Source organism: Crocuta crocuta, unplaced genomic scaffold (assembly GCF_008692635.1).
Source record: "Crocuta crocuta isolate KB4526 unplaced genomic scaffold, BGI_CrCroc_1.0 scaffold445, whole genome shotgun sequence".
NCBI classification, from domain to species: domain Eukaryota; kingdom Metazoa; phylum Chordata; class Mammalia; order Carnivora; family Hyaenidae; genus Crocuta; species Crocuta crocuta.
In genome coordinates this window covers 1,119,226-1,130,368 of record NW_027530847.1, presented here as the reverse complement: position 1 = coordinate 1,130,368, position 11,143 = coordinate 1,119,226, and the positions used below count along the sequence as shown (strand labels likewise).

The 11,143-nt window shown below is 47.5% G+C and overlaps 1 protein-coding gene across 2 annotated transcripts in view; it reads right to left on the bottom strand.

Moving 5' to 3' along the window:
* PIGU (phosphatidylinositol glycan anchor biosynthesis class U) overlaps positions 1–11,143 on the bottom strand; it is a 78,495-nt gene that overhangs the window by 9,578 nt on the left and 57,774 nt on the right. The window contains exons 10-11 of one of the 2 annotated variants that reach the window (XM_077769300.1): positions 10,752–10,876; positions 4,136–4,278 (exon numbers count right to left, since the gene is read on the bottom strand). In XM_077769300.1, coding sequence (XP_077625426.1) covers positions 4,136–4,278; positions 10,752–10,876 — 268 coding nt within the window. The remainder of the gene's footprint in view (positions 1–4,135; positions 4,279–10,751; positions 10,877–11,143) is intronic. The other variant, XM_077769301.1, reaches the window with a different exon arrangement.

Below are 11,143 nucleotides of genomic sequence, written 5' to 3'. Positions count from 1 at the left end.
ACAGTTTTCTGCCCATAAAAAAAAAAAAAGAATACTGCAACCCAGAGAAGTCAATTGCTGAATATCATACCATGAGGAAGTAGAAGACCTCAACCAACCAATCTATCTCAATCTTTTCTCCTCCCTTGTCTTTCTTGCACATGTGCATGAGTGTGCACGCACACACACACAGACAGACAGACTTGCCCTATGGATGTTTTACTGTTGTCATTTCCTGGTTACTGACTCTGAGGCACAATTATAATTAATTAACAAATGATCCATGCCACATCCTGAAAAATACTTAATGGCCTCAAGGAGAAAGGATGGAGCCTAAGTCACTGGTTTACCTACCAGTGTAACTAAGAATTTACCAATATATATTGTTGTATAACAGAGTGTGGCACTGACCAACTCAAACAGAGCAGGACTTAAAATCTGTGGGTCAAGGTGCTCTCTGCATTCAGCAGTGATGGACTGGGCTCCTGATGCCTGCTGAAAATCCATACTCATCTCTTTCCAGGACAGCTTGCTTGGTCTTGCCCAGGGAGGGGGGGGAGAGGGGAGAGAAGGATCAAGGAATTTTAAGACATCATTCCAGCTAGAAGAGCTGAAAAAAGCCAGCTGTGGGTGTCCCCAGATGCCATACATCTCAGTGACAGCACTGACTGTAGGTCAGATGGAAGTGGGTCTGGCTTGAGCTGTGGAGGACGTAGGTAGGGGCTTTACCAGCCACAGAGACCAGGGTCTGGCAGAAGCTGGAGAAGGGTTAGGGACAGAGCTGCAAGTCACTAACCTCAGCCAGGGGGATGACCTGGCAGCCAGCCTGCCCACTTCCCAGACCTTACACTCTCCACGTGTGAAAGGCCCAGCTGATACTCCTTGCTCCCCAGCGCTTTCCCTGACCACTCACGACAACAAAGGTTCCCTCTAGATTTCTCCAGTGGTTACTCTGCATACTTGGCCATTAATCACACCATGTTCTCCCTGGCTATCTTTGTTTCATTCATTCATTCAACAAGTGCTTGCTAAACAAAGCTGGTAGTTGGGGACTCTGAAGTGGGAAGGACAGTCAGCAAGAAGCTTACATGCTAGAAGGGGAGGCAGAGAGAGAAACCAGTGAGCAATACAAAAGTTACAAATTGGGATAAGCACTTGGAAGAAACAAACAGAGGGCTAAGAAGGAGATAGTGAGGCAAGGGAACCTTGTGGAAGGCCTTTTTAAGGAGCGGACACTCAACAGTTGACTGAAATTCTAAATGTCTCATATTTGTCCTCTGTGGTTCCCAAACAGCCTGAAGGTAGGTGTGTATAACCCTCATGAGGGGCACTCTTCTACCTTAGTCAATGCTCCAGGGCAGGGACAGGACTTGAGTGACTGCCTTGGTGAGTAAGTGCCCCCATGTGACCTGTCCCTTTAGTGATCTGGCAGCAGCAGCCACAAAGCCCAAAGCCAGCAGTCCCAGAAAACACTTGACCCGACAAAGCTGTCTGACTCAGAGCCACAGAGTCCAGACCCAAGATGGCCGAGGATACAGGTGTGTGAATGCCTGCACAAACTGCCAGCTTTTGGGCACTACAGACCACAGCTAGGGGCCACAGAGGTTGGTATGACCTGTCTGAAGGGCAACGTGGCAATATCTGTCAAAATGCACAATGCAGAGGTCTTCTGACCCAGTAAATTCCCCCACCTGGAGTCCATCTTAAGAAAATGCTATATAAGAGGCACCTGGGTGGGTCTGTTGGTTAAGCAGCCGACTTCGACTCAGACCATGATCTCCTGGTTCATGAGTTCCAGTCCCGCATCGGGTTCTGTGCTGACCGTGCAGAGCCTGCTTGGGATTCTTGCTCGTTTCTCTCTCTGCCCCTCCCCTACTGGCACTTTCTCTCCCTCTCTCAAAATAAACAAACATCTTTAAAAAAAAAGAAAAAAAACCCCACTATATGAGATTCAATGAAAGGATGCCCAAGGCATTTATAGCATTTATTCTGCATTTATAGTAGAACCACCAGAAGCAACCTCAATGTCTGTCAGCAGGGGCCTATCCAGTCAAATAAAGTTCCTCCCACCCACAGACTCTTGAAAACATTATCAAGAGTAGATCGCCAAGTGAAAAACTGCAAGTCAGTTTCTCCTCCTAGAGTAGGTACCCATTTCTTCATATAAACCAAAGAGCTCTCCATGTGTGCACACATACTGAGAGCTGTCTGTAAAGGCACAAACAATGTCTGCAAAGATGCATCAAACTGATCCCAATCATGACACCTGCCCTGGGGTGGGAAGAGATGGGGGCCCTGGTGGAACTTTACGTTTTGTTTCATATGCTTCTATTTTGTTTGCTTTCTCTGCCCAGCAATGAATTCATGTGTTACTTGTGTGACTAAAAGCACATTTTAAAAAGAGATTAAAATAAAGAGGTAAAAGAAAATGCCAAGAGCTCAGCCTGATTTTTCTCCATAGCTCAGCCACTAGCACACCGCTTTCATTCCCAGCCCCAGCACCGTTTTCTAATCATTCAGTCTCTCCTGCCTTAGAAGGCACTTGGGCACTTACAAACATCCCCCATGCCATTTACAGAGACCCTTTCCTCATAAAGGCAGCCAGAGGGGGGTGGAGGGGGAAAGCTGTTATCGGGCAAGTTCCACAAATACTTCATAATCACTGCAACGTATTCCCGACCCACACCTGACACTTAGGCCCTGATGACAAGCTGTGGACTATTTCAGTGGAGCTTGCCAAGCCCCACAGAGGCCCAGGGCAGGCCCAATGCCCTTACATGCCAGCCATCACTTTCAAAGGATAATTAAGGGATTTCAGCAAGACACAAGGGCCAGAACAACCTTTTGGATTTCCTCGATGCATTAAGTTGAATCCTGCAGATTTTTGTTTGCACAGGACACAGGAGGTGCTGAGCACCTACCATGAACAACCTGTGTGCAACAGGCCAAACAGACCCTCTGGCATGGTCCCACCGGGGCTACAGGGCCCGCTCTCTTCCTGCTGTTCACAAACCAAGAAAAATAGCTGGGCTGGACGTTAATTGTCCAGAAATGTCCGTGCAGGAAATACCAGACCCATCACTCACTGCAAAAGCCCAAACTCCTCCCTCCTTCTTTCCCAGCAGCTAACCCTGGAGGCAAGGATCTCCTTGGGGACTCTTCACTGGCATCATTAGTCTCTCCAGCTAGCCTGGCTTCCCATCCAGCCCATTGTGTACAGGAAATGCCTGGCTGCACCAACAGCCATTGAAATGGTAAATGGCACAACCAATTCTCCTAAAACCGCACAGAGCTAACCTAAAGGAACTTCAGAAAAGTTTGCTAGACCACCTGTAACAGAGTCTCTGAGAAAGCTAATTAAAAATACAAACTCCTGATGCTGTTTTCCACATCTATTGACTCAACATTCTTGGGAATGGGATCAGAGAATATTTTGTGCTTGTTTTTTTTTTAACAATCAAAGCTATGTAATTGCGACAGTCACAACGTAACCATGGGATTTAAAACACTAACAGGGAATCTGCATTCTTAACCACCCCCACCCCTGATTCTGAGAACCACTGCCCTATGGCACCAAGGGCTTTCCCTGGGTCAGGGGGAGATCAGAGCTCCTAGCTGGTACCGCTCATTCTTGACCCTACAGCCTCCTCACCTACTACTCCCAGCCCCACAATTTGTGTTCCAGACTTACCCAACAGTTAGACTGAACTGTTTCTCATCTTACTGCCTGAAAGTCTCCCCTCCCCCTGCCCTCCCTCCATCACACACACTGCATTCACTACAGTGACATGCAGTCCAGGCACTGTTATAGAAAGAGGGTGGCCTCAGAAAGAGCCTTCCTTGAATTTGGTTCTTGGCTCCTCTGATGACCTTGGGCAAGAGACAATCTGTGTGAGGCTGTGTTGCTATTTGCAAAGTAGTGATAACACTAGCTCACAGGCTTGCTGTGAGAATCAATGGGGCAATAGCTTAGCATGGCGCCTAGTAAATACTGCCCAAATTTACCTTTCCCGTTGCTCTCTTTAATCTCTACTGGACCATGAGCTACTTCAGGAGAACTGTCCCCTCACTCATACCCAAACCGCCAGTTTGCAGAACTCAGGGCCTTTGTTGAATGTCTGAGGCTACAAAATGAATCCCCATGCGGTGCTCTTACCTGCCCAACATTGAAGGTCAGTGTGATGGCATAGAAGAAATTAGAGTTGGCACTTCCTGCATAAATCCAGAGGTGCCACAGGACAGGGAAAAGCAGGGAGCAGACAATAATGATGCAGGTGAGGACAAAGATGTTTCTCAGGACTGCAAAGACAGATGGTCACAGTTAACAGAATGCTGATTCTCCTTGGAACCCTTTCTTATGGGAATGGCCCCACAGGATGAAGAGGCCCAGGGAGAGCCTGGGGTAGCTCAAAGGCAGAAATCCTCCCCCAGATCCAGAGTCTCTGGGGTGCCAAGAGGCCAGCCTTAGACCCTTGACTCAATGGTTCCCCATGCCCAAAGCTGGTGTGAAGTCCTAGGTATGGACCCTGCACCTCCCACTGTGGGCCTGGCTGGTTACCAGGTGGCAATGCTGTGAATGCCTCTGGGTACCACAAAGGGGGCATTTCAGCAAGACAATGCCCTCTGCTCCCCCATCTGGGGGTATCTAAGGGTAATTCCTCCCCTGTCCCCAAGCAGGGTGCTGTCTGTCCATATGGGATCATGGACAGCAAGGACAGCGTGAACCGATGGAGATTAGGGCCCCACGGTGAGTCTCTATGGTGCCACAGACCTGCGTCTTAGGAAAACGCTTTCCATTTTCCTTAACTCCCTTCTTAGGTTGTCTACTTTGTCTACTTTCAAATGTCCTTCACTCTTCCTTGGAGGATTTGAAAATCTCTTTCAACACCCTCCCTGTCTAATATCACTGCCCCACACTCCCAGAGGGACTGCAGAATCCCACCAGGGAGGAGGCTCTCCCCAAAGCCCCAGGGAGGGCACACCGTGGTGCCGGGGCTGGTAGGCTGGCTGGCAGGCAGAGCGCAGCTGGAGGGAAGGAGCAGGACAGTGTGGCCCAAACTTGGCCTCAGAAAGGCAAAGATCTTGGTTAAAATCCCTGCTCTGCCAGCAAGTTTCTCGGAGTCTCGGCTTCCCGAGCTCTACAACAAGGCTAGAATAGGGTCTGCTTCCTAGGAGGGTTACATGAATTAAACAAGATATGTGAAAAACCTGGCACAGATGTATTACTGAGTACTTTCTGGGGCTGCTGTAACAAATCACCAAAACTTAGCAGTTTAAACAATTACAGTTTATCTTACAGTTCTGGGTCTCACAGGTCAAAATCAAGGTATGTCGTGCCCACTGGAGACTCCAGGGCAGAAGCCACCCACTTGCCTTTGCAGTGAGGAGGCTGCCTGCGCTTGCCTCACAACCCCTCTTCCTGCTCCACCCAGCAAGGCCAAATAAATCCTTCCTACGCTGCATTACTCGGACCTCCTCTTTTGCTTCCCTCTTCCATTTTTTTAGAAAACAGACTTTAGTTTTTAGAACAGTTTCAGGTTTTCACAGCAAAACTGTGTGGAAGAGATTTCCCACTCTGGCCTCCCACCTCCAGCTCTTCCCCCTTTATAAGGGCCCTTGCAGATTACACTGGGCCCACCTGGAAAATCCAGGCTAATTTCCCCATCTGAAAATCCTTAACTCTAAGTCCTTTTGCACATAAAGTAGTACATTCACACGTTGTGGAAATTATGTGGACATCTTTGTAGGGAAAGGGTATTATTCCGCCTACAACACTGGTTCCCCTCACCTTTTAACTCAATTAGGGGTATCTGACAGGACTATGTGCTATTTTTATTTCTTTCTTTATACTTTATTGTATTTTAAAGAAACTAATAAGTATTATTTAAAATAAACTAATTAAAAGAACACCTTCAAAAAAACAACAACCTACTACTGGGTCTGGGTCCCAGCAGGCACTTAATGAACAGAAGCTCCCTTCCCCTCTCTGATCCTGACCTTCAGGAAATCCCTTTCTCCAAGTCAGAGTCTGGGGAGATTTCAGAGATGGAAAGTCTCCTGAACAAGAGTCCGGGTCACTTGTCCCGGCTGTATGGAAACTTGGTGGAGCTGCTATACCAGGGGTTCATGCATCAGAAGGGGGACGGGATTACACATGCAATCCTCAATTCTGGATACAAAATAAAATCACCGGGGGAGCCCCACCTGGACTAAGTAAATCAGATTCTCTCGGGTGGGGTCTATGTATCCATATTAGTCTGTAACCGCTTCTCTGGTGGATCCAATATGCAGCTAGCACTTCTAACCAAGGGAGGACAGCTGCAGACCCTTGGCAAGTAAGAGGTCTGGGCCAGTCTGCGACACATTTCACTGGTCTGTGTCACAGTCACAATAATCAGAACAAGGTAGTTCAGAGTTCTTGTTAAATGCAAATGTTTTGAATTTAAGATTGATGCGAAGTGACAGGTGTCTCTTTGTTGCTGGTTGTGGTTGTTAAAAAGTTCTTTCTTGGGGCGCTTGGGTGGCTCAGTCAGTTAAGCGTCCGACTCTTGATTTTGGCTGAGGTCATGATCTCATGGTTCGTGAGATCAAGCCTGGCATCCAGCTCTTTGCTGACAGCATAGAGCCTGCTTGGGATTCTGTCTCCCTCTCTCCCTGTCTCTCTCAAAAAAAAATTTTTTTTAAGTCCTTTCTTTTTATGAAATGGGGATGAATGGCTGGCAGTTGACTGTTCTAATGTCTTCAGCAAAATAAGTTGGCAACTCTGTCACCAGAGTTAAGATGTTAGTGGTCTGTGAACTTCCATAATTTGGAAACACTGGCACGGAGAGCTTGCAGGGTCCTCTTTTCTGACCTGAGAGTTCCATGACTCTGGGTTTTCAAAGCTGGGAGGGTAAAGCCCTGACTCAAGCCTTCCTGAGGCTGTAGGGAAGCCTCCTCTTTGCTCCCAGAACAAGAAGTCTGGGAAAAGGGATATATGCACTGAGAATTACTATTATTAAACAATGTTACAACCTCAAGACAGAAGAACAAATCTGTTTGCCATTCCTCCACTCCCACATCACTATTTACATTTCTTAGTGGTTCTTTCTAATCTCCTGGAAATTATTTTGCTAAAAAAAGTATACACTATTCCTAAAACAAAACTTCTGTGGCCTGACAGCCCAAGTAGGCCTTTTTTCCCTGCCTCTAGCCAATCTGGATTTCAGACGGTGACAAGAAGGTAACAAAGTGCACAGAGACTGGGAAGGCTCCCATGCAGCTCCTGGCTGCAATTACAAACAGCTGCAAAGATACATTCACATGTGCCTGGAGGAACTGTCACCAGCATCCAGTTGGCTTCTGGCCTGTGGTGACCTTTGCGAGAACTGGGAGCTGCTACTCACTCTTGCTGGCTGACAGGCCAGAGGATTAAAGCTGACAGGCCAGAGCACATAGAGCTGGGACCTGGGGCACAGGACAGCTTGTTCCAGGCACCAGGTGTCAGAGATGATCAGGACCTAATGAGATGAAAGGCTCACCATTCCCCAGACTTACTGGGTTAGATGGAATCAGATTCCCCACTACACTCACGGGGTGGCTTATCCAGTCTCTGCCTCTGTTGCTGACAAGCTGAAATTTCAGGTAAGTCACCTTCCCTCTCTGAGCCTCAGTCATTCAGAAATAAAATTCCACTTGAAGAATCCAGTCCAACTGGCAGGAGCACAGAGGGAAACTGGGAGCTTCAAAGTTGCTTATTGTATTCTTATTCTTTATAATTTGGTTTTTTAATCCATATTCTCTTATCTTTATACAACAGTTAATAAAAACAAACACACACACAAACCTAGGCTTTGCTAACTGGATCTTTCAGCTGGACCACTGGAGGCTAGTACCAGCTCTGCCAGCAGGCTGTTCCCTAACACCGCAATTGCGTGTCTGTATGACTCATCCCAGCCCCAAGCACCACAGAGTCCCAGCGTCTGGGGCCTACACTTTGGGCAGGGCCCACATACCTCGTCTCCTTCCCGGTGGCCAGGACAGGAAAACAAAAGGTGAATGTGTGAGCAGGCATGTTAGCACTGGCAAGTAATGTTTAAACTGAACTCTTAAAACCACATTACAAGTCTGAGTACATTCACCCTAGACTCACAGACTTCTCAAAGTCTCCACTTATGGGTCCAAAGGACTAGCCTGGAGATGCTCCTGGCTGAATGACTCACAGCTGTCATGGACCAAACAGATACCCTGTGCATGAATATTCTCTGCCACAGTTGCTGGCCATTGGGGTGGGGAGAGGGGTCAGCCCACATTCTGTGCAGGGTCTTCAGTCAAGCTGAACTGTAAACTGTTTGCCTAGCCAGCCAGCAACCGCATTTATTAATAAGATAATCTAGGTTTCTGGGAACCCCATCCTCATTTTCTCTGTGTCAACCCTGGAGGGCAAAAATAGCTTATTTCAAGCTTTGAAAAATATGTTCATTACAATGACCCTGAATGACTCTACCAAGCCTGAAACTTTGATGATGGAACTATGTAGGAAACCCCCACTGCATGATTTCATACTAATTGTAACTGCAGTGCTATTTACATACATTCTTTCTCAAACTTAAAACACCCCTGGAAGATATTCTCCCCATTTGACATTAAAAACCGACCAACTCCTAAAGGTTCGATGAGGGATGCCTGGGTGGCTCTGTCGGTTAAGCATCTGACTTCGGCTCAGGTCATGATCACACTGTTCGTGGGTTTAAGCCCTGCGTCAGGCTCTGTGCTGACAGCTCAGAGCCTGGAGCCTGCTTCGGATTCTGTGTCTCCCTCTCTCTCTGACCCTCCCCTGCTCACACTGTCTCTCTCTCTCTCTCAGAAATAAATAAAACATTAAAAAAAAAAATCAGAAAGGTTCGATGAATTTCCTAAAAAGAGATCGCTAGTAATAGGAAAGCCAGGATCCAGATTCAAGTCTTTCTGGCTCCAGACTGTGTTCAACAATATGAGATGAAAGATTATTAACCAAGGCGAGAGACAGCTAAGAAAAAAAATTACTCTACTTCTGAGGAAAGAGGATCAATGTCCCCAAGACCCACACTGTCACAAACTGGGGCATGTCCACCTGTTTGGTGGCCTCATGACTTGTCACTGGGCACTCTGCTGAGGGGCACCAGGTTGAGTCTGAGCCTGCTGGACTGGGTGATTCTTACCTGCGCAATGAGGACATCATAGGGAGAAAACACTACTTACTCCTCCCAGTCAGGCCGGACTGGTCACTGCCCCACAAACCACCACCTGGAAGAGCAGAGCCTGCCTGGCCCGCCCACTCTGTTGTTTACCTTAGCTCAAAGGCCCAGTATTACAGGTAGGTTTCCTTCTAGCAGCTGGTCAGTTTCACTTCCTGGTTGACACCCAGGCAGCCCCAAACAATAACAAAGATTTCCTTCCTGGGAAGCCTGCCCTCCCCCACTCTTGCTACCTGGCTGTGTACTTACTGCAGGCAAGGAAAATTCCACATCGCCCTTCCCATTTTAGTTTAGAGAATCGAGTGGTGTTGGGCTCTGACACTGCCCAACTGCTAGCTTAAAAACCCATCCGAAAACATCTGCTGAGTTGTATGGGTCAGGTCTGATCCTGGATGCTGGGGACACAGAGGTGAGCGAATCATAAGCCTGCCCTCAGGGAGCCCACAAATACTGAAAAGAACCCACCCAGAAGGCTAAAAGCTCAACAGAGGAAAATACTGGGGGCCTAGGAAGCATAACTAGCCACTGTATGTCATCTTCTGAGGGGAGATGGTTACAGCTGTGTAGGTCTTCTGAGCAGGCAGATGACCAGTGTTGCCACAGGTCTTCCATGAACGTTTACGTGCAGTGCTAGGGAATGATTCAAACACCAAGGTCTAGTGTTCCACTGTCCAATGTGCTAGCTACCAGCCATGTGTGACTTCTTAAATTTAAATACATTTCAATTAAAAATTCAGTTTCTCTTGGGGCCGCTGGCTGGCTCAGTTGTTAGAGCTTGCGACTCTTGATCTCAGAGCTGTGAGTTCGAGCTCTACACACTGGGTGTAGAGATTATTTAAAAAAAAAAAAATCTTCAGGGGCGCATAGGTGGCTCAGTTGGTTAAGCATCTGCCTTTGGCTCAGGTCATGATCTCACAATTCATGAATTCGACCCCACATTGGGCTCTGTGCTGATACCTCTGAGCCTGGAGCATTCTTAGGATTCTGTGTCTCCCTCTCTCTGCCCCTCCCCTGCTCGCTCTCTCTCTCTTAAAAATAAACACTAAAAATTTTTTTAAATAAATAAAATCTTCAAAAAAATTCAGTTTCTTAGCCATATCAGTGGCTATACTATTGGATTGCAGATACAGGACATTCCCATCATCACAGAAATGCCTATTGGACAGCACTAGCTATCGTTTCATAGCAAGTCCTTCTACTTACCTGTCATGTAATCTTGAACAAATGGCTCTACCTTTCTGTACCTCAGCTTTATCTGCAAAATGGTGTTATTTTCCCTCCAAGGCTGGTGTGAAGATAAAATGACCTAATGCATATAACACTCCTAGAACCAACAGTGGCCAGGTAGGTATTGAGTACTCAAAATAGGGTAGCTATTTTTATTACCATCACTACCCAGCAGGTACATACTGCCTCATGTCACTCCCTCTCTCCCGGTGCTGTTAGCACAGCAGATGCCAAGCAAATGCGTATCAATCTCTTTTTCCCCGGCTGTTTTATCCAGGGACCAGGCTGACACAAATCTGCCACCATAAGTTTAGAGGCTGGAGTACTCACATCTGTAGAGATGGTTCCACACAGGGAAGAAGGCCATGTAGAGGGCCACGTCCCCCACCGTTGGGTAGGACTTGAAGATGGAGATGATGGCAATCTGGATGAACATGAAGAAGACAGGGTGCTCCCTGGGGTGGGGTGAGGCAGGCAGGCAGAGAGGGAGAGATCAGTCAGGGGCCAGGTGCACCCGAGACTCCTGACCCCATCCCTCGAACCCCAAAATACTCTCAAGTGGACTTCAGGCAGAAGCTGGCTTTGCTACCCATAAGACATGGAGCCAGACAAGTAGCAGAGCAGAAAACCACAGGATCCCAGAGATGCCCAGAGGTGATGAGGAAGGACCAGCAAACACTAGAGAAACAGCCCATTGCCCACCACTCCCCCAGTTCTGGACC